This window comes from Xiphias gladius, chromosome 14 (assembly GCF_016859285.1).
Source record: "Xiphias gladius isolate SHS-SW01 ecotype Sanya breed wild chromosome 14, ASM1685928v1, whole genome shotgun sequence".
NCBI lineage: Eukaryota > Metazoa > Chordata > Actinopteri > Istiophoriformes > Xiphiidae > Xiphias > Xiphias gladius.
In genome coordinates this window covers 8889468-8916693 of record NC_053413.1, presented here as the reverse complement: position 1 = coordinate 8916693, position 27226 = coordinate 8889468, and the positions used below count along the sequence as shown (strand labels likewise).

At 42.6% G+C, this 27226-nt stretch overlaps 1 protein-coding gene across 3 annotated transcripts; it reads left to right on the top strand.

Annotated features, from left to right (window-relative positions):
- The first annotated feature begins 7305 nt into the window (after positions 1-7305).
- On the top strand, positions 7306-27160 carry dnm3b (dynamin 3b). Of its 3 annotated transcripts, XM_040143367.1 has the most exons (21): positions 7306-7466; positions 9301-9374; positions 9581-9730; positions 11304-11507; positions 12995-13093; positions 13299-13459; positions 13809-13951; positions 14123-14258; positions 15159-15226; positions 15961-16099; positions 16319-16405; positions 17124-17194; positions 17394-17448; positions 18213-18242; positions 19033-19146; positions 23033-23142; positions 24012-24126; positions 24523-24687; positions 24874-25109; positions 25248-25421; positions 26662-27160. In XM_040143367.1, exons 1-21 carry the CDS (start codon positions 7306-7308, stop codon positions 26702-26704), a joined length of 2535 nt encoding a protein of 844 aa, XP_039999301.1. In that variant the 3' UTR covers positions 26705-27160. The 3 variants fall into 3 exon arrangements, with proteins under 3 accessions (XP_039999301.1, XP_039999298.1, XP_039999299.1); XM_040143364.1 differs by lacking the exon at positions 18213-18242; XM_040143365.1 differs by lacking the exon at positions 18213-18242 and having other exon boundaries at positions 17394-17463.
- The last annotated feature ends 66 nt before the right edge of the window (positions 27161-27226 follow it).

Below are 27226 nucleotides of genomic sequence, written 5' to 3'. Positions count from 1 at the left end.
CTTTTGAATGACAGTGATTCTTACAATATCTGACACCGGTCACACCGACTTTTCTTAGGTTCACGAGATACTGCGCTTTCATGTACTCAAACTCAAGCTGAGAGATACACTAGTTTCTAACTGTAACTCTCAGTACATTTCCTAGCATTTTACATATCCAGTCAGCCAGCCAGCTGTTTTCATTCAACAGCTGTCTGCTGCGGCTGAAAAGAAAACAAAGCTGTGGGAGCATTGAGACTGAACTAAAACAGTAGTTGTGGGCCGGACAGCTAAACAATGAGCTGAAACGCGGTGTAAACCACAGTAAAGAGGAGAGGAGCTGCAGATTCACGTGGTAATTCTCAGTGGGTTCATCTCTATGAGTGACCGCTTTCACATTGTCAGATTGTCTTGACGTTGCCATTTGATGCACTGTTATGTAAAAAAATTAATGATAGCCATTTTAAGCACTGGTTCTCAGCCTGTTTGCCTTTTTTGTGTATATGTGATTCCTCAGCTCGCCTGGCTCTGTCAAAGGTAAAAAAAAAAAAAAAATCATTGATTAACATGTATCTTATTTGTTTAATCCATACAAAAACTGAAGTGTTAAAATGACAATTCACCCTTTTACAGTTGGTTATGTGTGAAACTAGTACCACATGCTATACAGTTTTACAGAAAAATACTGAATTTTCACCGATTAAGAACATTTATGAATAAATGAATTTAAAAAAAAAAGATTATCATAATGTGATGGAGAAAGGGGATAAAAAATAGGAGACATCCTAGTTATTTTGGCAGTTATTTTAAATACCTTTTAAAAATACAGTCCCAGAATTCTTGGTTGCATAGCGTTTAATTCTGAAGGGACATTTTACTGCCACATTTGTTTGAATATGAATTACGTAATATTATGCAGGAAAAGGGGAGGACTGTAGGGAATCACTGAGTAAAAACAAAACAGATGAGAAAAGTGTGTGATTGCTGAATCAGGAGAGACACATGGTAATTGAAATGCTCACCATCACAGCTGTTTACACAGCAGCCACTAGAGTTTGATTATTGAGAAGAGGAGGAGGACAGTGGGCTCGGTAGCAAAATGAAATGACGAGCCGGTTCTCTCACACTGGGCCATTACGACAATGACATCATGATCCAGCGGCGATGAAGAGCAAAGTTGACACAGAACAATCACCGGCTCACCAGACGTGCATTTACAAGTGTGAGGGGTTGTATAACATGCTCTTAACATGCAAACTCCCACCTCAGCGTCTCTGTGACATTTTAAAGCAAGCCTCAGTGCTCTGACTGAAAGTACAGCGCATGAGTTGTTTTCTCTGAATGTTTGTTTGTGTGAGTTCCGTTTTAAGAGACAGAGAGTGAGATAGTCTTGACACTTTGCATGTGTTGGGATGTAAGCTACTGAAGCTCAAATAGTCATTGCGTTTCATTCATAGAAATGGGCCCATAGCGGGTAACGGTGACGTGTTTTTGAGAAAAGCATTAAAAATGGCCCGCTGTCTGCTGTGACTCTGAGGGTATAATCACAGTGGCTAACAGCGCAGTAGGTGTTGTTTGGTCTTTGACAGGTCGGTACAGGTGTTAAACCAGAGGTTCTCATTACAGAAACAGACAGACTGGCATGGCTCCAGAGTGTCCTTTTGTGAAAACACAGTCACACAATCGCATACACACCATGGTGACACAACCTACTTAACACTTGGAGTCAGGTGCTGTAGCTCTTTCTAGAAGCCCTCTGCCTCACAGGAAGTGATATGGTGCCTAAAGGTCTTATGATATGCTGTCATTGCAGGTTGTTGGGACGGGGATATAAAACATTGAGAGATAAGTCTGAAGCATAAGTCAGTGGGCTATTAGTAATGGAGTATAAATCCGTTTCATTTTATAGGACAGGCAGAAATACAGGATTCTTAAAGCCCCCCTCTACTCAAAAATGTGTTTCGGTCATTCTTACTTTTCTTCGACCTTCACTGTGCAAAATGATGTATTTCCAAGGTTTGACACTGGAAGACCGCTTTCAAATTCCCAAATTTGAGAGTTGCTCTGTGCTCACCTAAAATCTCAGTTTAAGGCGTGTACCTGCGTGCATGATTTTGTGACATCACAACTAGTTCGGAGGCCAGTCCTGGTCCAATAGGCAACTTACACAAGTGTGATGGGGAAACTTGAGACCTGCCTTACACATACCGTACATTGAAAATGGACTTTCAGTGATGTAGGAGACATCTTGTACCCAGTACTTGAAAAAATATTTGCATATTCATAGACTCTGAATTTGCCAATGAGGGAGGAGGCGTAGGTGTCATTTTAAGAATTTCTAAGCAGGTAATTGATCTTTTTTTTTTAATGGAAAAGCCATATCAGACACAAATGATTGTTCAAAGCTGAGTATTTTTATATAGCTTCAAACATGTCTGGAGGGGGCCTTTAAAGAAATAGTTCAACATTTTTGGAAACACGCTTATGCACTTTCTTGCTGAAAGTTAGATGAGAAGATTGATATAGCTATTTTCATATCTGGCTGTTAGAGCCAGAAGACCATTAGCTTAGCTAAGCACAGCATGAAGACTGGATCAAGGGAAACAGTTAAGACCAACAATCTATAGCAATGCTAGCAGTTCTGTAAAGCTGTACTTTTTACAAATATGTCTTCAGGTGTCAAATTTGAAAAAATACAGTCTGACTACTTACAATACCTCTTAAACTGGCTGCAAGTGTATGATTACATTTTTAAGATATTACCAACATAATCGATGTCCTCCTGAGAATTCTTAAATTTTACATTCAAGCGTTGGCTTGTAAATTGTCCACAACTAATCTTCATGTCTGTGTCTGTTGTGACACAGAGACTTTTGTCTTTCAAGTCATCAGAGTACCGAGGAAAAAAATAATGGAGATCCTGCTCATTGTAATTCCAGTAATATCTCCTCACAGACCCTCCAGGCACATTGTTTTTATAAGTAAGGGTTAGGGGATTCCAGTTGCTCTAATATGTGCATTCAACGGGTTCAGTAAATTCCTCTTTTCCTACCCACAACACAAACTGTCATTCCATCGCTGTTTCTGTGTGCTCGCACGCGCGTGTATGTGTGTGCGCGTTCGTTTGTGTGTTTGTTGTGCAGTATGTGTCTGGTCTGGTTAAGGGTGTGGGTTATGTAATGGGGCCTCTTTTTTTCCCCCATTGAGGACAGTTTAACAGCAGGACCTTTCCACTGTGGTGCGAGCCAGGCAAAGATTTGGCAACTATGCCATTAAAGTAGCTCAAATGAGGAAAACGAACAAAATGTGAGTCTATTCATTCCATTTTTTTTTCCTCAAACAGAGGAGCACTGAATAGTTTGAAACCTCGCAAACATCAAACATTGATCTGTTTTCATTTTGAAATGACAGGGACTCATATGTTTCTCCTTAGCTCATCTCAGGGGCTTTATCGTATCATTTAAGAGAGGAAGAAAGCGCAAGGTCAACTGAATTCCTTCCATGGAAAGAGATTGAAATCGAAGGCTGTACTGAATTCAGCAGCAGTGACTGCAGTGCTGTCCGTGAATTCTTGTTGGCCTTTGCAACAAGATGTTCGTGTACCACTCAAATCTGACACATTATGTAAGCTCAGACATAGTAAGCAGACAGCACCATCTTGTCCAAACACAGTGCTGCAATGAAGCATGGGTAATGGATGATTCAGGCCGATGATGGAGTGGTGCATGGAGACCAGCGTGTTGATAACTACTCTCCCTGGCCTCCGTTTGACCTGAAGCCAATAATCTGTTCTCCACCAGCACTCCACCATCTGTGTCTTATTCAGAAATACACACGCAATGACAAACAAATGCACACGCACAAATCTTCACAAGCACAGTGTCCTGTATTTCGTTTAAACAGAACTTGCATGCTTCTCGCGGCTGTTCATTTTTAGCCTGTATCCTTAATCCTCCTGATGAAACATACAGTATACCGGGCATCTGTAATATTCTCGGACCGACTGTACATGAGCCAGAGTCGACAAAATAATATGAACGCCTCATGGAGAAGACTTTAACTTTAAAATAATCTATTTGCAATTACAAAAAACTTAAAGGTTGAAAATCCACTAGGAGATGTGTTAACCACTAAAGTGGTCTGAAACTCAACATTTTAATATCTATATATTTTAAAAGCAGCTTGAGATTAATAAGTCATTTGTGTCATTTGTACACATAGCAGATGCATGGTTAAAAAAAAACTACAATTATACTGTATATGTGGTACATGTATATGTGGTACATGTACACATATGTAAGTGATAAACATTATTTACATTAGGTTGTTGCAGTAGTGGAAAGTAAATAAGTACATGTAATCAAATGTAATTACTCAAAGGGACCATTAGTAATTTAAGTTTTTAAATGCGGGACCTATAGTTTTTATATTGTTATATTCCTACTTTATCATCTGAGTACAAAAGATCTGAATACATCTTCCACTACTGCTATGTTGTGGTGTTTTTATATGATCTGGACTCAACTATAGAGCACTATAGATTATAATATAATGATTTAAAAAAAACTATATAATATGATGTATAATAACTTAAAATGCCACATTATTCTACAAGTCTGTGTTATATTATCAGTATTTTTGTTATGTACCAAACTATACTGTCGAAGAGTGATCCTTTGACAGCAACAGTGACAGTTGGGTGGGTGAGTCTTCTTTACGAAACGTAACTGACTGCTTGAAATTCAGATACGTTCAGTTAGATTTCAAGGTGGCAGGGCTTCCCCTAGAAGATTTATGTCCCCCCCCCAAAAACCTCTCACCAGCAGCTCTGACCCAGTAAATAAGTTTGATTCCCGGACTGACCCGGGGACCCTGACCAGTTTAAGGCTCATTTTAATGGTGCCTCTGCAGTAGGTGGACAGGTCAGTGGGGACGCGACTGCCGGTTCCTGGTCTAAAAACAGGCCCACCTATGTTTTTAAGCCTGAAATACTGACCTGGAGACCAACTCTCCTGTTGCCCCAGATACCTCAGGAAACGGGATCAGAGACAGACAGAGACAAACACACACACACACACACACACACACACACACACACACACACACACACACACACACACACACACACACACACACACACACAGAGAGAAGGGTGTTGGATTGATGTTGACGTTAGTGGACACCCCTGCTCACACATCCTTCCCCTGTCAGGTGAGGTCACAGGGGTTGAGCCTGAGATCAGTCCAGCAGTCAGACAGGATATTATAAAGAGTTACACTGACATAAAAACTAACAGATTTAGTTACGCTGGAAATGTAAAGACTACTAGACACTTAAAGCAGAATTTACATTGCGTAAAGGGCAACTTGAGTTTTTTTTCTGCCCCATTATTGTGACTTTATTGAAATGAAAAGTACTTTCTCCCTGACAGGACTGTGTTCCTGTTGCTCTACCAATTATTTTTGTAAAAAAAAAAAAATCGATGCTGGTGTAATATCCTTCTAAAATATACCCCCCCCCCTTTAAATAGATAACCAGTAAATATCAACTGGACCCAAACGCAGAGACGCAGCGGTCATGTCGCTACTGCCACCTAGTGACATTCGCGCTCACTACAACACGATGTGTCAACTAGACCAATCTGTGGAGGCCCGACCATGATGAAAAGGGCAAATACCGACTTAATCGGTAAGATTTGACTGTCTTTGGCAAGTGGAGGGGGGCGCAGGACGCTTTGCCCGATGCCTATCAGATGTCTTTTTCAACCTCTTAGCAAAGGGCCTGGGGGGGCAAATGAGATCTCTCCTCATAGATCATTTAAGGGAAGCAGATACCATCCAGCGGAGGAGAGATACGTGTTATTATCTGGTACAGATGTTGTCCCGACAGAGGTTAAGACAGAATGACAGCGTCCTTTCCGCATGAGCGCTCCCACCAGCCTCGGCCCGCACTGACAGTCTGGGACCAGGCATCACACTGCTGTGTCCACTTAGCGCAAAGCCTTCCAGGCTTTATGTTTCCGAACGTGGGCCGTTCGCGTCCGTGTCATGGAGGGACGCAGCTCACCGCGGCCAGTTTTTGATATGCACAGAGCAAGGCGACGCGAGATGCCTGCCGCGGGCCTGCAGCGCGCAGGCAGTGGAAGTGAATGAAATTTACGACGGCTGCTCTCTGCTCGTGCTGCAGGGATCCGAGGGAGCGCATCCGCCTCCTCCGTTGCAGCGATGCGCAGCCGTGCCGCATGACTCACAACGGCAGAAATGGCACGGATGTAAACAGGGGGCGGGCTCAGGTAGGCCTAACCTGTACCTGTCCAGCCAATGGGGCGCCGCGCCTCTCCGCCTTCGTCCCCAATCCCGCGGATTTCATTGGCCCTGCGCCGCGTCAATACGGTGCAGGGGAGCGAGGCGCAGCTTCGCAATTACGCCGCGCAAAGGAGGAGAGGGGGGGAAAAATGATTAATCTGTCAAAGGCGAATTTGTGTTCGGGATGAGACCGCTCTGACATTCAGCCGACCGTAGCGGAGCCCACAGGCGAACACGGTTAATGCACAGGAATTTCCGAGCCAGCCGCTGCGCCGCCGTAGCGGGTGGTGCTTGGTGTTAATCGAGCAGGGTCCCGACACTCGTCTCTGCTGCCTGATCTCCGCGTCGTTTCAGCACTGGACAGCGACGGGGACCGTCGGACGCTGACAACACCGAGGGAACCCTGAGGCGGGGTAGGCTGCCGGCAGCACAATAACACGGTCTGTGACGGTCGCCGCCGCACACTTTCAGCGGGCTCTGCTCCACTTGTGTGGCAGCGTGTGTCCGCAGGCGGCGAGTGATGCTTTGCTTTGCTTTGCTTTGCTTTGCGTCTGCGACTCGCGTAATTCGCGTTTTGAGTTGCGGAGCCTTGCGCGCGGGGGCTTGTTCGGTGTGACCTGCGTGGAGCCCACGGAGCTCCGATCACCAAATGCCCTTGAAAGTATAGGCTTCGTGCGGCTCGCTGTGTAGGCTATGTGTGTGTTTGTGTGTGTGTAGCGGAGGGGGGGGGGGGGGGTTGGTAAGCAACTGCGCAATTGTCTGTTCATATCTCTCCCCCCCTCTCTCTGTCTCCTCTGCCTCCACAGTCGGTCCGACCCTCGCTTGGCTCGGGGCAATGCGCGGCTAGATGACTTCACTACATCAACAAGCACCGCGGTATCCTGGACTAATATAGCAGCGGCCCATCTTCCCCCCCACCCCCCCTCCCCCTCCCACCACCACCACCACCACCACCACCTCTCTCTCTCTCTCTCTCTCTCTCTCCATTCGCTGATCCCGAGTCCCTCCGTCTGAAGGCACCATGGGAAACCGTGGCATGGAGGAGCTGATCCCGCTGGTCAACAGGCTGCAGGATGCCTTCAGCTCCATCGGCCAGGCCTGCAACCTGGACCTGCCGCAGATCGCGGTGGTCGGCGGCCAGAGCGCAGGAAAGAGCTCCGTGCTGGAGAACTTTGTAGGCAGGTAAAATTGACCACCAGAAATAGGATAATCCCTTCTCCCGTTAACCTTGAGCATGACATAAGAGGCCTATAGGGCCAATCTCTCTGCAGAGTTCAAACCATCTCTCCCCAGCACTAAGTCACTGCTGTTGCACCTCGGGATGAGCAGAGACCTCCGGTTATGTTCTGTGCGGTGTATATTTTTAAACAGGCAGCCCTGTCTTGTGGCTGCGACCAGAGGAGGGCAGTGGTATTTGGGTTACAGCAGCACCCTGGGGAGTCCAGCCCAATCATCGTCGACCGCACTCAGGCTCCCTTCGCAGTCCCAGAAAAATATCCATCGCTTTACAGGTTCCAAGCATCCCGTCAAAGGCATGAATACGTGCTGTTGTAACAATGCGCGTTGTACGAAGTGCAGACTGCGGAGACACGTCGCTGCGTGTAGCCACGTCAACCCACATCGCCCCGCTGCACATGCAGCAGTGCTAGCTCCCACTCCTCACACACACATGAATATTCATCATCTCGCCCTGGATTGTGGTCGCTTAAAACAAATAAATTATGAGCAGCTGCAGTTGAGGTGATGTTTTTTTTTTTTTTCAAGATAAGGATCAAGCCATTCCCAGACCAAGAATTCTATTGGGTGCATCAATTCCAATATTGACCACCCAAAGCACTACTCCATGTTGTGCTTTTGTCTGCTACAAAAACTTTATTTTCTGCTCAATAATATGGTACCGTAGTTTCTTTAGGCTCTTTTATAGCCATGCGTTTCAGAGAGATTGAGGTCCTTTTGAATGTGGGCTAATTATAATGGACTTCAGTTTTCTTATAATAAACAGAATTGCTAAACGCTTAATCTCGGGTTTTACTGAAAAATGAAGTATTCAAGCTGATGCATTTATTGCCACATTTCCTTTGCTGCACAGTATCTGTGCCAGTTGAAATAATCTTTGATGCGTTAGAGGGTCGCTCCACCAGTTTAAGAGATGAAGGTCATAAAGTACTGCTCAACCTGTGAAAACGGCTGTACATTGTCATCTGAGGTTCTGGAAGGAGTTTTCTAATATTTGAGAAAATAACCCTGATGATGTCATCAGGGTTATCTCGAGGCTTTAGATTTTGGAGGTCTTCCGAAAGATGCTAGTAAGTTGCATTATTGGAATTGTAGGATCTAGAGTTTTTGGAGCTCAGCCCATAGGAGTCACTTATGGAAGTGCAGTACTAAAACAAACATGCAGTTACATGCCTTTAGCTAGACTGTCTTCATTGTGATCCAATAGTGCATTTCTTGCATAGTTCTGACATACAGGTGCACGGTTCCAGATAGGTGCATTGATTTTGTTCTGTCCCAGCCCTTATTGAGAGTCACGATGCTGAGTAATGGTCCATCTGTCCGGCACTGGCTCTGCGCAGCACTGAATGGACAAATAGTGGGCTTGTCTTTTTTTTTTAACTCATCCCTCTTGAGGGAGTTCTAAAGGTCGATATGTGTTAATAAGGTTTCTTACAGCAGACCTGTAGGATAGGAGGTAGTAGTGATGGCTGTCAGGAGCGTGGCATGCACGCGCACACACACTAGTGGACACACATTCACACACACAGACACGCACAGTGTCTGTGTGTAGAACGCCCCAGGAAATGGCAAAGTCATCGATGCAGCTCTTTATTTTGTCCTGTTGTTTATCTGGTCACATTGTCCTGAAATCTGCCCTTCAAGAGTTCCAAGTGAAAAAAGCCTCAAGATGTCATTATGATATCATTACGCCACCAAGGGCCAGGCCTATACTCTTTGATAAATGTCTGCATTGACTGTGATTTTATATAAAGAGTTTTGATTGGCTGTCCTTCTGCAGGGACTTTCTACCCCGTGGATCTGGTATTGTCACCCGCAGGCCCCTGGTTCTGCAGCTTATCAGCGCCACTGCAGGTGGGTGCACACACATTTACACTCCCACACATGCTAGCATGCACACATACAAACCCAGACACACAATTGCAGCCTCCCCCTCGTTCCTTTTCAAGTAGTACTGTTTTTTTTTTCCCTCTCTCACTGGCATTTTCTTTTCCTCGCACACACATGCAGCACAGCCACCACTAATCTCAATTACACATTCTACATTTTCATCCTCTCAGAATGGGCCGAATTCCTCCACTGCAAAGGGAAAAAGTTCACAGACTTCGATGAGGTTCGCCAGGAGATCGAGGCGGAGACGGACCGCGTCACGGGGGCCAACAAAGGCATATCTCCAGTCCCCATCAACCTACGGGTTTACTCCCCTCACGGTGTGAAAGCAGTAACTCAGCCTCCTTCCTTTCACTGTCAAGTAACAGCATCAATTACACTTTTGAATCAAAGCAGACTGTGACAAGATATGAGTCATCATACTCTTGCTCTTTGTCTGAATGGCTGGCGGAAAGTCTTTTTAAAAACAGGGCTATTGGAAACAAAGAATAGGGTTTTGTTGGTGAAATAATTATATATGAATGAATTACTATGTTGCCAAGGAATTAAAAGGAGGCCGCTAAACAGATACTTTAAAGACTCCATGTTAATATGGCTGAATATAGCACATTCAAATATGTTATACTGACTGATGTCCTTAGAGTTTTTGGACTGTAAAAGTGAATGTTGTCCTTTATAACCAGAGCCTTGAAATCAAGTGAATTTTAAATGAAAGACTAATTCAGCCCTCTACCATCTGTGATCCTCTGCCACTTGCTCCTTTCAGAATACAACTGATAATGTGATTGTCTGAAATTAGCTTACAGCTATTAGTGTAATTTTAAAATGGAGCCAGTTGCACCAGCTGTGGTAGCTAAGTGAAAATGGAGATTTATGCATCACTAAATTAAAATAATTTTCATTACACAAACTGTTTTTTACATGGAGACTAGTTGTTGCCAGATATTTACAGCAACTAACTTGCAGGTGTACTTTTTGTGTAGGCTAACTAACAGAACCACCTGACAAAACTTAACCTGTTTAGGATTAAGAGTAGAAGTGGTCGCTAATATGGACCATGGTAGGCATATCTGACCTGACACCATTGATGCCTAACACTTAATTGAAATGCTGTTTAATAATGATGTATATTGGGAAAATTTTAAATACCTCAAGCTACAAAACGTTATGCTAATAACGTAAGCTTAAATGACCAAATGTAGGTTAGGTTAGCATAAACTGATATTTCCCAGTCATACTAAACTACCACTAACTCTGAAACATAACTCAAACCTAAAGCAAAGTAATATCTACATTTGCAAAGGACTGTCAGTTAGCTAGATTATCTCCTAAAATTGCAATATTTAAAAGTTCAGTTACTGCCCTTTATGTTACAGAAACTTTCTGTTTACATGGTTGATCATTTTTGATGTTATAGCAACTAAAGTACACTTTAACATTACTAAAGTCTTCACTACCGAAGATGTGTTATGCTTTAACGGTGCAACCTGGTTAGTCTGAAACTAGCTAGGAAGCTAGTTTTTAAGAACTTAGGAGAGACTTTCACACAAACTCACTAATGGACAAATTGCTGGTCTAACCCAATCCTGGTTCCATTATCAAATTGTAAAGGCATTCAAGTTTAAAGGTTATCTGGTATTTGGATTTTTATAGTATGTTTTTTTTTTAATAACTACAGATCTAATTGTTTTGGACAGGCTGAGAAATATGGCCAATACTTCGTAGTGTTTCTATTTTTTCCAGCTGTACGGGAGAATGTTAAAGTTACAAGGGACCATCCCAGCTAACAAATGTAAAGGGAAATGATGGAGATCCCCCTTTGACAAGCAATAGGTCAAAGAAACGTCACGAAGGTATGGCCAGTTCTAATACTGCATTCCTCTGATTGTGCAGTGCTGAACCTGACTCTCATTGATCTACCGGGGATCACTAAAGTGCCGGTTGGAGACCAGCCTCCAGACATTGAGCAGCAGATCAGGGACATGATCATGCAATTCATCACCCGAGAGAGCTGCTTGATCCTGGCCGTCACTCCGGCTAACACTGACCTGGCCAACTCTGACGCCCTCAAACTGTCGAAAGACGTTGATCCCCAGGGTAAGGAATGCGCGTGGGGGTACGGAAGGGATATAGGGATATAGAAAGAGGAATCAAAGGAAGTAAAGGAGGAGAAGGGTGGCCTTTCCGTTATTGGGCCGTCCTCAATAGGACACCGAATCTCTATCAGCTGCAGGGATGGTGCTCAGTGTCTGACTCAGTGCGCTGACCTCTCTGAATGTGGAAACAGAATTACCCTACAGGGATCAATCAAGTGTCACTTTATTATTAGATACAAGGGGCTGAGAGAAGTGGAAAATGGAGGATGAGGGTGGCATGAATCAAAAGATAAATTTGGAAAGGGATGATAGGAGGAAGAAAATCTGGAAGAGGTGGGTGGAAGATAAGAGAGACAGGGTAAGGCTAAGGAAAAAGAGATTCTGGAAGTGGGAAGATTGGGGGGGGGTAGGAAGGAGAAAGAAATCAACTTAATCTAACTGCCAAGGGTTTGAGTTTGAGCTTCAGACAGGAGAGGAGATGAGGATGAATTAGCTAGGAGGAGGAGGAGGACTTGGGCAAAATAACCTTGTTGGAGGGATGAATTATATCAGACAAGGGGAGTGAGGTGGAGGAATACAGGAGGGAGCAGGGAGAAAAAGCTATGCTAACGGCCAAAGATGCTTGGAAAGGATGATGTGGTAGAATAGAATTGATTAGGAGTAAAGAAGAAGGAAGACGTAGGGTGAGAGGGAAGGAATAAGAAAAAAAGGAAGTGCTGAATACAAAGCTGTAGCCCGACCCACAGGAGCCCCAGAAGTCCCAGGTTCGCTCTGTGGTAATTTGATTAATTGTAAATAAATTAATGGTGAATCAAGTTACAACAAAGAAATTGACACACAGTAAAACTGGGGCGGGGTCTTATGGCCATTTGTCATGGTCATATGTTATATTCCAGTTTTTGGGACTGTAGCAAAACTATAATCAAACTGGTATATGTAGTTTTCTATGTGCACTGTCACCAGTGGCAAGTAAAATGAGATTAAAAAAAGACCGATCATGGAATGGATGGAGAAATGTAAGGGGTTTCAGGGAGAGGCTTGGTTTTTGATCCGTTTATTTAGTGTAATGAAGAATAAATAATAATAATCAAGTAGATTGTGATAGGCAGCAGATGTGGCAAAGTCTGTGGGAGTGTTTTCCCCATATGCTCAGTGTGAGGATTGTATAGTTTTGCACCACACTGCATTTAAGGCTGCAACTAACTCCTGTTTTCATTAGAAATATCATTTGAAAAATGTGCGTCATAATTTCCCAGAGCCCAAGATGACATCTTCAAATTGCTCGTTTGGGCTGATCACCAGTCCAAAACCCAACTATATTCAATTTACAACAACATATGACAGAGAAAATCGGAAAATACTTACATTTAAGAAGCTTGTACAAGCAAACACCTGTTAAAATAGTACAGTTGAACTTCCAAAAAAGTTAGCTTTCTAAATTTCCACTACATCCTCCCACATTCTTTGACTTTTTGACCGCTCTTCTAGGACTGAGGACTATTGGAGTGATCACCAAACTGGATTTGATGGATGAGGGCACAGATGCCCGAGATGTACTGGAGAACAAGCTGCTGCCGCTGCGAAGAGGTGTGTGTTATATAGTGAGCTGTGCCAGCCAGATTCTCTTTGGCTCTTCTAGTTTGTCTTTCTCTTCCAACCCTTCACTCTCAAATACTCTCCCTGTGTTCTCAATCAAAGTATCCAATAAATCTGCCATTGTTTTACCCCCCCCACTGTTTGTTTCTGTCTCTCTCTGTCATTCATTATTTCTTCCTTCTTTATTCATTCCCAGGTTATATTGGAGTGGTGAATCGCAGTCAGAAGGACATTGATGGGAAGAAAGACATCAAGGCAGCCTTGGAGGCTGAGAGGAAGTTCTTCCTGTCCCACCCAGGTTACAGGCACATGGCTGATAAAATGGGCACCCCTCGCTTGCAGAAAATACTCAATCAGGTGACCACAGATTTTTACTCCCAGTGCTTTCCCACAGCGCACTTTACATAATTAATAAGAGTGCGGCCTACTTTTCTTTTTTACTTCCATTGTACCACACATCAGTGTGGGTGGTAAAAGACTGTCAGCAGGTGGAAAACGCACTTGCTCTTTCTAGTTCAGCTGCTAATAATTTATAATTTCACTCAGGCATGCATTCCAAGTTTTCTTTGCATTGATGTACAGTGAAGTATGTGTACAGTCTTCATTATTAAAATGACTGTAAAGCAAAAAGGCCAGTAGCACAATCTTATTGATGGCCCTGCGTGATAATAATTTGTTTCATTGTGCTGGTTTTGTGTCTTCATAGCAACTGACCAACCACATCCGGGACACCCTGCCAGCTTTCCGCAGCAAGCTGCAGTCCCAGCTGTTGGCTCTGGACAAGGAGGCCGAGGAATACCGGGGATACCGACCCGATGACCCGTCTCGTAAAACCAAGCAGCTGTTGCAGTCAGTACCCCGTTTTTCTCACAGCAACATTACATTAGATTAAGTTCACAGAAAAAATAGGAATTTCGTTCCTTCTTTCTTTGTTTTCTTCCTTATGAGCTTATGTTTTAGATATTAGAATTAATTGCTAGTTTTATTTATTTAATTGTTTTCATTATTGTTTTGTTTCAGGATGGTGCAGCAGTTCTCCGTGGACTTTGAGAAAAGGATTGAGGGTTCAGGAGACCAGGTGGACACAGTGGAGCTGTCTGGTGGAGCAAAAATCAACCGCATCTTCCATGAGCGTTTCCCCTTTGAACTGGTCAAGGTGAAATATTGTACAAAAAAGAAAACGGCACTGCAAAAAACAAGTGAAACAATCTGCATATTATCTGACCAGTTTCAAGTACAAATGGCTTATTTTCCTAAATCTGACCATAGCCAGGATTTTGAAATGACTGAGTCCTCAGAAAAATCGGACCAGATAGGAAATGTAAAATCCCTAAACAATTTTTAATTATTCAGATTTTTTTCATATTTCATTTATTCAACTGTTTGTATATAGTGTCTGTAGATTACCCAACATGAACATTTGTCTGCTTAAAGTAGTCAAATTTCAATATACCAATTCTCTACTGCAAGCCCACCATGTCTAATTTTGAAACTGTTGAATTCAACCTCCTCCCAGATTGCTAAAACCCCAAATCCCCTGAAAAAAGTTCATGACCTCAGTCTCCTCAGTGGTAGCTACAGTTTGAAGTCATTTGACTTGTGTCAAGACTGAGACTCATTTCTCAAAAAAAAATACTTACACAGAGGAAACTGCACAGTGTAAAGATATCCCCATTGCATGATTTCTTTTTCTAGTTTTAAGAAAAATATGCCTTGAACGGTGAATACAAGACTAAATGAATTGCTGAGACACTTTTTCGCAACCTATATCCTGCAGTGTTTTCATTGTTATTTGTCCTGATTCCTCCAAACTCCTCACACATGTAACGGTCGATATTCTTTCTCTGCGGTTATTTTCCCTTGAATGACCCCTAAATAGTTTCACTATTATCAATGCCTGTTCAAACTCAGTACAAATACAGCTTTTCATGCTATTTTCTCACTCTTCTTTATCCTATAATTTTCCTTTTTGTCTTTGTCGTGCTTTCTCTAATACTGTCTCTCATCTTTTACATATTTTACAACTTTAGTTTCTGTATTCACCTGTTCCCCTCAGATGGAGTGTGATGAGAAGGAGATGCGACGCGAGATCAGTTACGCCATCAAGAACATCCATGGTATCAGGTGGGAATTTGTCTATCGGGCTACCCCTGGTAGCAGTGGTAGTAGGTAGTAGTGCCTATCTACTTATTGAGCATTTGTCATCAGTTTTTCCGAGAAGGGCACACAAATCAACCAAATATTTGACCACATTTTACTTTCTGACTGTTAGCATTAAAAGGTATAAATGCAATTATTTATAGCCTGTTGGCCAAATAGATCTCCAAATCCACTGGTATGGTGAATATCATAACAGGAAAAACAAAATAAAAAATACAGATCTTTGAAACTGGTTTGCCATCAGCCTAAGAATGTGGTTTCTTCTGGATGGGAATTTATGAAAAAGGGAGGAGAATGTTGTCTTTTTTTCTTTCCTTTTTTAAGTTCTGTGTTCCTCTGTGTGTGTTTCTATAATGATTCAGCAGCGGTTAGCCACCGCAACCGAAAAAATTGCCACCCAAGCGAGAGAGAATCTGACATTTAAAGAAACACCACATTTCAGCCTGACTTCCCTCCAAAAACAATATCAGGTCCAATATCTGCAATGGCCATTTTATCACATCAATGAAATTGTTGGTAATGACTAATTTATTGTTGCAACCACATATACATTCTGGTTACAACTGGTAGAACCAAAACACAGATCAAAGGCAGGGATATTTGTGGAACCAGAACCAGTGTTGGTACAACAGCAAAGTACAAGTCAACACTTTTCATCACCTTTGCAACTTTTATCTCTTCTTCTTGGTGGGCTTCAGGACTGGACTTTTCACCCCTGACATGGCGTTTGAGGCCATTGTGAAGAAGCAGGTCATAAAGCTGAAGGAGCCCTGTGTCAAGTGTGTGGACATGGTCATCCAGGAACTGATTAACACTGTGCGCCAGTGCTCCAACAAGGTAGCTAAATTTGAGATGTGTAAATGTGATTTATGGGAGTGTGGAACTTTAAAGGGAAGGAGGATGGAAAGAAAGAGGGTGGGGGCATAATAGATGGATATTAGTTCACTGCTGAAAAATTCTGTTTTCAGTTTGGTTCGGAGTTTGGTTTTTGTTATTCATTATTCCACATTCATTATGTAGAATGAGAGAAGGATTAGCTGTGTGATGTGTTTTCAGCTGGAATGCTTTCCGAGGCTGCGTGAGGAAACAGAGAGAATTGTGACTTCTCATATCCGAGACAGAGAGAGTCGGGCCAAGGACCAGGTAAAACTCATTAGTGTGTAAATATGGGCATGTACATATTTTTGTAAGGTAATGTTTGTGACATATATACTCACATATGCATGCAAAGCCAACTTCAGCAGCCACTTCTTCTATCTGTATCTGTCACTGTCATGTTGTAGAAATTACAAATGTGGTACCAATTATCCAAATAGATTATTATGAATGTATATACATATAATATACAATGCATTTAAAGGAATAAATTGACACTTTGGGAAATTCGCTTATTGGCCAGAGTTAAAAGAAAATTTTGAAACCACACAAACATCTGCCCATTAAATAACAGCTGTCGCTAGTGGATGTCTAGCTTAGCACAAGGACTGGAAAAAAGGGGAAGTAGATAGCTTGGCTCTGTCCAAAGGTAATAAAATTCATCTACCGCATCCAAAGGTCACCAATTAACATTTTATATCTTGTTTATTAAATGCATACAAAACACAAATTGTAAAAAAATGACATGGTTTTACCTGCTGGACAGAGATAAGCTAGCTGCTTCCCCTGCGTCTTTATGCTAATACGCTCACTGGCTGCTGGCTCTGGCTAACATACTTACCGTAGAGCCATGAGAGTAGTATCAATCTTGTCATCTAACTCTCAGCAAGAAAGCGAAAAAGTGCATTCCCCAAAATGTCTAGAACTATCCCTTTAAGAATGAGTTACACTCACATAATGATACATGTTTTGTGTGTTGTTTCAGGTTCTGCTGTTGATTGATATCCAGCTCTCTTACATCAACACTAACCACGAGGACTTCATTGGCTTTGCTAAGTAAAGACTCACCTATTAGCTTGGCTCCACAGTGATAAATTATTCATTGTCTAACACGTCAGGCTAGTGAAAAGAAATGTTTAGAAATTTCCTTCTATCCCTGTCATGTTTTTCTCCTCCTCCGTCCTCTGTGTTCACCTTGTTCTCCCTATCATCCTTTCTTTCCTGCCATCTCTGTTTTGCTGTTTCTCCACCACAGTGCGCAGCAGAGGAGCAGTCAGACTAATAAGAGCCAGAGTTCGGCAGGAAATCAGGTGAGCATTTGTCATGTCTTGTGTGTCACACACAAATAGCGGAGCACAAGGTCAAGCGAGTACTGCACACCCACACAGCGACAGGAGGGCTACTGCAGAGAGGACACGAAGAGAGAGATGCTGAGATGAAAGGGATCTGAAATACACTCTTTCATTAGAGTTAACCTTTTGCATTGCACAAATTTTATGTTATATACATTTTAGCCTAATGTTTTGGGTTACTATTATTAATTTCAATTTTAGTCATGCCTGCTGTATCATGTTTAGTGGGGCACCAGTTGTGTACAGTGGTTTGTTTGCTGCTTTGGTTTTATGATTTTATCTCAGTAAAAGAATCACTTTGGGTTCTATTACTTTATGCCACCATCCTCACTGGTGTTGTTGTTGAGACATTTCCCTTTGTTTGAACCCCTCCTGTGTCATCAAGGTGCCACTATGTATTTCATCCCCATCCCTTAGTGAGAATCTCAGCTGCCCTCTTATGGGTGTCTGTTGGTGAGTATTGCTCATTGTGGGTTATGGTTTTGCAATGTCATTTGTGCCTGCAGTAACACTTCTGCCCATTGTGTGGTGCTCTCTAGCGCCGCTGCATAAAGAACCTGTCATTTTCTCGCTTTCACCACTGACAGGTCAAGAATGGCAAATTGGCTTTGTAGGGTACTGCTGGGCAGATGGGATTTTCTTTGAGACAAGTTGCACTGGAAAAGTTGCCATTTTTTAGTGCCGCAGGGTGTCTAAAACCCCCACATTCCTTCCTGTTGCAGGCCTCCTCTCCTCCCGCATCAGGCCTGATTGTAAGAGTTTACTGTCTAACCATTTACTTTCTAACACCCCCTCCACCCACCAAGGCCTTCAGACTACAAGGGGTTGCCAACTAGACAAAGAGAAATGAAAAATTTCCGTGGTTTGGCAGCTAAAATATCTTATTATCTCTTAAACTAAAAGAGTTAGAAGTATGAATTATTTTAATATCCTGTCATGGATCCAGCCACAAAAAACAGCTCTCTCATTTGCGCCTATGACAGAAAAGCTTTGTGATGTTGTGGGTAACCTCCTTAGTGAGTCTTAGGCGGTACACGACTGACAGTAATCTAACCTAATAATCACTTGGCACTGTGCCCACGGGCCTGTTTATGTAGGGCTTGCAGGGTTAATACACCTAACACAGAAGGCACACACATGCTTTGTTGTGTGCTTGAACTTAACACAGTGATCACTTAACAAGCTAACACGGGTCTCTGCTTGTGGCATCGTGAACACAGTTCCTTGAATGCACTGACACACAGTCACATGCTAGGCTCTGAGAGAGTCACAAAGACACAGTGACACACCTAACCCGACCTTCACACACATTTCATCGCAATTCATGCACAGATTACTTTGGGCTAGTTGTAGCCACGATATGTTTTACAGATTTGTTGTTTGAGAGGCTGGTGAGTCGTTTTTTAAATCAGAATCTTTATGGTTAAAGAGCTTCTGTCATCTTTTTTTTTTCTTTGTTCTAAGGTGTATAATTTTTTATTTTATTCATTTTTTTTTGGCATTACAGCTATTTCTGACTTTCTTACTTTCCCCTAACATCAGGTTATTCGTAAAGGCTGGCTGACCATCAACAACATCAGCATCATGAAGGGAGGAGCCAAGGAGTACTGGTTTGTGCTGACTGCTGAGAGCCTCTCCTGGTTCAAGGATGATGAGGTGAGTTTAAAGTAGCTATGATCATTATTTTTATATGAACAAGGGATCAAATGATTATGTGTGCTGTGAAAGGGGTTGCTCGTAGTGACAAACCCACAGAGAATGCACCCGACTCTGCAGGTCCCCGTTTTAGCATCTTTCAGTGTGTTGTCTTGTTTTTCTGGCTGCAACACTACCTGCCCGGGGGCAGACAAAGTTTGCAAATTTAGCAGGCGAATTGTGAAGTTAAGAGCCCCATGTTTCCCTCAGGATTTTTGGTCTTGCCCTCTTTTCCCTTTTTTTTTTGTCAAGAAGTTTAATATTTGAGACCTTACAAACTTTATACATACCAGTGGTGGATAAATGACACAGATCTCTTTGATGTTTTTTTCTGTTGAATTTATTGAGAATTTTTATTTCCATTACTATTGATAATGTTAAATACAGACCAACAACAACATACTGGTTTTGTAGGAAAGAACACCATTTGTGCCCACTGCTCTGCAAGGCCTGGATGCAGCATTTGGTCCATCCTGCTGGCTTTTTTGGCGGGCTGATGTCTATCTGCCTGTCTGTGCCTGCTGTACAGGTTGGAGGATATTCTGCACAGCAAGTGTAGATAGGCAGACACACTGCAGCTCCTTTAGCCAGTTGGTGTTATTGCTGCTTTGCTGTTTGTTTATTGGACCTGGTTCAGTGACTTGCCAGGGTACATTTCCAAGAGAGATACACAGAAGAGAAAAGTTTTGCAAAAAGACAAATTAATATCGAGACAATAACGTTCTCTCCAGCCTTGATTATCAAATAGATTTTTATATGTGGTTGCACTTTAGGCCAGCTAAATCCAAAAGTGCATCATCACCATGATGGAGCAGTTTACTTTATAAATTGCGTATGAGAATTGGCCATGGTTCTGTCATTCACTTGTTCTTTCCATTCATCTTTCCTTTTGTCTTGGAGTTTCCCCTCTTTTTTCTCTCTTTCTTCTCTCTTGCTTGTCTCCCCACCTCTTTCCACTGGGATTTTAAGCATTCGCTTCTTCTTAGCAAATTTGGAACAGTCCCAATCCCAACCAAATGTTCACTAGCAGACACCCAAAATATATGAAAGCACACTGAGCCCTTAGACAGCACATGGGCCGCACAGCATTGGGTCTACAGACTGTCATTTGATACGTTAGTGTGGTAATGTAGGAAATTATAGACTCCCCTGGCTTCGCCTTGTATATTTCTGTTTTATACTCTGTGAACTTTCTATAGTCACATACACATGCATGTGCACATATGCGGATGCACATACACGCGTTCGCACACCCTCCTCCCTCTCTTGGTGTGGTTGGCAGTTACTTTGGAACTGCTCGCATTCTTGGCAGGAGAATCACAAGTTTTTAATCCAAACATTGGCCTCCAATGTTTCAGCAGAGAGAAACCCCTCTATTAAATATCAATATACCCCCCCACACACACACACACACAGACACACACACACCCACACTCCACCCCACACCTCCCCATTCTCTTTCCAACCTTCAACTTCATAACCAGATATCATTTCATGTTTTGACCCGTAATATTCCACATGCAACAGTGAAAAAGTTGCATGTCCACTCTGTCTTTTTGTGCTTTCACCACAAACCAGCAACACAAGAACTTAACTAAATAAACTGTCACCCATTAGACTGACTAGTCAAATGTAAAACATCATATTCTTTGTTTCCTGTGGCTTTTGCTGATGTATTTCTTGAACCATCTGGAAAACACTTTTCCTACCAGCTTGTTGCAGTTATTTAATACTAAAGCAATCTAGTACACATCAGTGTCCTTTGCCTTGAGGCTTCCAAGTCCTTTTTGGCCACCCACTGAAATAACTTCACTGAAGGTGTCTGACTGTATTTTCAAACTCAACTTGATTGATTGGCCCTTCTTTCTTTTGGCCTGTGTCTGATGCTTTGCAGCCACATTCGCTCCTCCCCGTTCCAGTGGACCACATCTTCTTCAGAGCACCAGGCTAGCAGCCTGCAAACTTACTCATTCATGCTATAAATTATGTGAGATCACTATTTTGGCTTTAAATCTTTTACCATTCTGGCTCAAAATTCAGATTTTTACACCTTGGTTTTCACAGCAATTTGTCAAATCTGCAGTTAGTGTTGAAAATTTGTGATATATGTTTATTCCAAAAAGGAGTGAAAAGGAAGTGGTGAGTGTTAGAAATGCACTTAGGACAAAATACAGATGAATACAGAACAAATACAGATTATAAATAGATTAAAAATAGCAAAGTGTGAGGAGAAAGGAACAGATGCAAAAAAAAAAAAAACACATCTTGGAGACCTGAAATGCCAACAGAGAGACAGAGAGAGCGACACAGAAAGACAGACTGACAGAAGAGGGTCCGTGCCCAGTCTAACCAATGTGCAGACTACTGTACACCAGTATGACAATGAACAGGTAGTCTGAACACTGGGTGGACGGAGCCGGAGTTAAGAGTCAGGCCTTGTGTGCTGTATTCTGCCATTCCAGATGCTCGCGGTTCTGTCGTCTGTGCCCTCCCTTCGCCCCTCTCCATTTTGGCAGCAAGGATCCTGTCTTATCGAAAACCCCTCGAAACTGCGAATCACCTCATCCGTGTTTGCCGCTTCCCCCAGCTTTTTGGTGCACGATTCTTGTTTGTTTATTTGTTTTGGTAGAAGTTTGAGCTCTGGGTCCCCTCGCGGTCCGTTTTGGTCACGCCGGCCATGAAGAGTATCCAGCCTTGACGTGGCATATTCGCTCAGACGACTGGGGCAGACTGGCTGCACGTTCAGGGAGGGGATATTATAAAAAAGAGGGAAAGAGAGAGACGGAGGGGGGGAGTGAGTGAGTGAGGAAGGGAGAGGAAGAGAGAGGAAGAGGGAGGGGACCTGTGTGACCATATATGGGCTGTAGTGACCCCTTGGAGAAATCAACACTGAAGGGTCTGCAGAGTTTTCCCGTCTTGTCTTCTTCTTCTCCCCTCATCTCTTTTAATTCTTACCTGCAACCATCTACCACTGCTTTCCAGACCGTCAGACCAGATGTGGGCTTTCTTCTGCAAGTCTTTTGCAAATCCACTTTTGTGTTACTTCTTCTCGGTCTCTCCTCCTCCTTCACCCGCCGTCTCTTTAACTTCTCCCTCCTTCCCTGGTTCTCTGTGTGCTGCTAAGCACTACCAGATGTTGAGTTTTAACGCCAGGCTGTCATTTAATCTCTCTCTCTCTCGCTCTCTCTCCCCCCGTCTTCAAAAAAATCAGGCAGGAAGTGGGCCCCTCTGGAATGGAAAGAAAAAATATTGAAAAAATATAGAGGGGGAGGGATAAAAGAAAAAAGACAGAGAGAGTTAAGAAAGACGGAGGCTAGGATGGAGTGTAAAAATGAAGAGCAGAGTTTCTTGAACCTAAGCATCCGTCACAGGCCCTCCTTGAATCTGTCAGAGCCTGTACCTAAGAGGATCAACACTGTATTTGAGCAGTGCATTATCTAGACCTCCAGTGCTTTCATTTATCTGAATTTTCCCCGTCTTTACAACAGCCAGAGTTTCCTCAGCCTTTAGCTTCCAGTTCTCCCCTGCAAAATGCACCGTGAAGAACGACTGTGTCTTGACCCACACTGTAATGACTTCCACATGTGCTCTCCTTCTCCCTTTTTCTTTCTCTGTTTCTGCCCCCCCCCACCCACCCACCTCCCACTCTCATTTCTCCCCCATTCCTCCTCCCTCCTGTCACCCCCCACTCTTTCTGCTTACCCCCTTTCTCCCTCTTTAAAAACCTGATTTCACCTTTCTCTTACCGATATTATATACTGCAGTTGTTTCCGAGACAAATCAGAAAATAACGGAGAGATTTGTAAGTGGGCTGATGATCCATACCTTCTGTTTTCCTCATTCACAGGAGAAGGAGAAGAAATACATGCTCCCCCTGGACAACCTGAAGGTCCGCGATGTGGAGAAGAGTTTCATGTCCAGCAAGCACATATTCTGCATTTTCAATACGGAGTCGAGGTCAGCTGCAACGGCCTAAAATGTCTACTCTGCTTGCCGTTGTCATAGTTTTATTTGCAACTCATGGGGCTGCAAATAAAACAAAACTTTTGCTAGCGATGGAGTTAGAGAGTTCAAGGCCTGTGTGATTGTGCATTGGCTGAAATATGTTTTGGATTATATGTTATGTACAGTATGTATGCATGCATGTATGCATTAATGTTGGCCACAACAAACCGAAAGCATTTCCAATAGATCTACAGCTCAGTTTGTTATTTCATCAAGTGTAAAATACCATTTTAAAATGCTAGACATTTTACAGTGAATTACTTCATGGAATTATTAAGAAATTAGAGTTACGTCAAGGTCTTGATGTTTTAATAATCGTTTTATGATGATAATATAGGGAAAACAAACAGCTGATTGCCCTGACAGGACTGTAACCTATCCATAACACAGCAAATCTGTTTAAAATGCTTGTTATCGTGCCTGAACTTTCGGTAATTGGTGCAGAATGTCCTGTAAAAAGTTTTATTGTAATCAGTTTCGTCATTCCATTAAGTACTCCTGTGCCTGAAACCTAAAAAAGAGGTTAAATAACAAAATATCTCACATGGAAGGAGGCACATAACCTAATAGACTATCAATACTTCCAGATGTCAGAGTTTATCTCTTTTGTTGAACAATTTTTTGAACAATGGGGAGTATTGTGTGGTTTTTGTTAATTCACGATTCATTCATATTCAATAGATAGAAGTTTTAATGTTTATTTGATTAAATATATGCTTCCTCTGCAGTATTTTCTTTATATTGTCATATTTTTGTATAGGATAAGTTCTTTAGTGGCTTCTTCTCATACAGTATATGCTCTCCTGTGTTGCGGTGTTTAGGAATGTGTACAAGGACAATCGCACCCTGGAGTTGGCCTGTGACTCTCAGGATGATGTGGACAGCTGGAAATCTTCTCTCCTTCGTGCTGGAGTCTATCCTGAGAAGACCACCACGGTTAGCAGACTCATTCACCCTCCATTCAGATTGTTCCTTTAGTGCCTCAGTGACAGTTTCTGAACTTTGGTTCACGTATTCAGTGTGATCCTAACATAATCGCTTATTTAGCTGTTGTTTAAAATTCAGAACTGTAGAAAGTGACATTTTAATTTCACCTCTCGTTGAGCTTATAACATGTCAGAAATTTCCACATTTTTTGCAAAGCAAGCATGAAAACATAACACTGTTTTTACTCAGTTTTCTAAAAGATTTGAAGCATCCTGTATTCAAATGTAATTTCCATACAAAGCAAGCAATGAAACTGCATGTTTTTTTGCGAAGTTAAACACTTTCTTTCTCATTGTCTCTTTTCCTTTTTTTTTTAAAAAGTACTTCTCCTTTCTCCCTCTACAGGTTGAGAGTGAGACCACCAGCACCTCAGATAACTTCTCCATGGACCCTCAACTGGAGCGTAAAGTGGAAACTATTCGTAACCTGGTGGACTCCTACATGGCTATTGTCAACAAGTGCATCCGTGACCTCATGCCCAAGACCATCATGCATCTGATGATCAACAATGTAAGAAAAGATTACTTAAATGTTCATTTCCACGGGCCAGCTTTGCTTTGGTTTTTTACTGTATTCAAGTAAAGATATTGTAACTAAATCAATGATAACAATAATGACATTATAATCCTTGCATGAAAAAATCTTCTTTTTCACAATAATGATTCATCATCCTGCACTTCCTCTCCATACCACTAGGTGAAGGACTTCATCAATGCAGAGCTATTGGCCCAGCTGTACTCTGCAGGTGACCAAAATGCCCTGATGGATGAGTCCCAGGAGCAGGCCCAGAGGAGGGATGAGGTGCTGAGGACCCACCAGGCCCTGAAGGAGGCCCTGGCCATCATTGGTGATATCTCCACCTCCACCATCACTGTTCCCCTGCCTCCGCCCGTTGACACATCCTGGGTGGGAGGATCCAGTGGTGGTCGCAGGTAAAGTGAAATTAAAAATGAGTATACACATGCATACTGTGACCATTTTAAATAAAAACAAAGGTCGGTATCACTATTTTTAGCTGTGCTCTTTCTTCCCTAAACATTATTCTCTACTACCTACTTTCTCCTCCCCAGGTCTCCTCCACCCAGTCCCACTGCCCCGAGGAGGATGTCTTCAGGCCAGCGCCCGGCTCCCCGAGGGGCCCCGCCGCCACCAAACCGCCCAGGACCACTGGGGCCCTTCAATAACACTGCGGACAGCCCTCAGGCTCCCAGCCGCCCGAACAGGGCCCCTCCTAGCATCCCCAGGTAAATGCAGCCCTCAGACGTTACCCACCGGGAAGACACAAAGCGTGCTTTTCTGATATTTTGTTTTTTATGAAAGTAGGAATGCTTAAAGTGCTATTTCTCATTGGGATTAATAAAGTACTCTATGTATCAGTTTTCTGACTGATATGTAGAAGCAACTACTAGAAACGATTGAATTTGCCTCAAAGCAAACCGTGTAAGTTTTGATCCATAAACAGTGACAACATATTACGCTCCAAATTATGTTGTTTGCACATTTATTAAAAATATCACAATATCATTGAAAAAATAAAATACATAGGGGAGTCTGTGGCAACTTACATCATCGAGCTTGAGCATCAGCGAGGTAGGTGACATCTAATATCAGCGCAGTTTACCCTTCATCACTTTAAATTGAACAATATGTGTGTTTTTTTAAATAGAATAAAATAAAAAAAACAAATTGTTTGAAGAAGGATGTTGTTTGGCTTAGGCATTCTTGCTGCGAGTTAAATGAAAAGATGGATGCCACTCTCATTTCTTTAAGCTAAAAGAAACTATAGCCAGGAGACAGTTAGCTTATCTTAGCCTAGTACAAAGACTAGAAACTGGGGGAAACAGCTAGCCTGGCTCATTCCTTAGGTAGCGAAATCTGCCTACAGGCTGCTCTGAAGCTAATTTATCAACACGTTATATTTTGTTCGCTTAATCCTTAAAAAAAATTAAAGAAAAAAAAAAGATTTTTAGACAGACCCCTTGACAGAGCTAGGCTAGCTGCTTCCCTATTTCCAGTCTTAGCTAAGCTAACTGGCTGCCCTCACGTCTGTACCCTTAACATTTAGTGTACAGATGTGGTGGTATCCATCCTCCCATCTAACTCTTAGGCAAGAAAGTGACTAAGCGTGTTTTGCCAAAATGTCAATCTATTCCTTTAAGTATCTCTACGTTCTTCAGTTTTGATGCGTATTTTGGCTGCTCTGTGTGAGACACTGAGGAAGTTTGTATCATTTTTACTTAAGGAAGATTTTATTCACAATATGATGTGAAAATAGTTCATTCATGCAGTAGGAATATAAATTAATTTCTTTCTGTGTCTTATTCGTAATACAAAAACAGTATCTATTAAACTTGTGTACACACTGAAGATTAATTTCTTCTCTTCTCTTCTCTTCTTTTCTCTTCTCTTCTCTTCTCTTCTCTTCTCTTCCCTGCTCCCTCCGTGACACTTTCCTTACGTCACATTACTTATTCTCTTCCTTAGCCGGCGGCCCCCTCCATCTCCTACACGACAAGCCCCACCATAATTATCCAAAGGGGGTTTCTCTTACCCATATCTCCATCCCTCATCCAGCTCATCGCCCCTCTCTTAGCCATGGCTCTGCTGTCCTGGTCTCTCCTTAGTGCAGACACTGAAGTCTTTGACCCCATTGACCCTCAATTTCCTGCCAGGTGACGATGTCCATATATCTATGTATAGTATGGTACTTGTCTTGTGGTGTACGTGTATGTGCGCTTGTTGCTCGCCTGTTGTCCAGGTTTGCTTAGCAGATCCACTACCCAGTATCAGTCCCTGGGACCTCTCCCCCTGCCCCCCACAAACTCCTCACCAAGTCAGCCATCACCCCCACTTGCTGCTTTTACATGAAAATACGCTCAGCAGTCGTACTGCCCTACTCATTCCAAAATGCAGCATGGCACATGAGCTGCTCTTATTGCATGGGAGTGTGTGTATGTAGCGTGTGTGTGCGTATGTATGTATACGGGGGAGGGACTAATTTGCCTATATGTAGGCTGAGTTTGATTTAGTATTGTATTCATTTATTGTA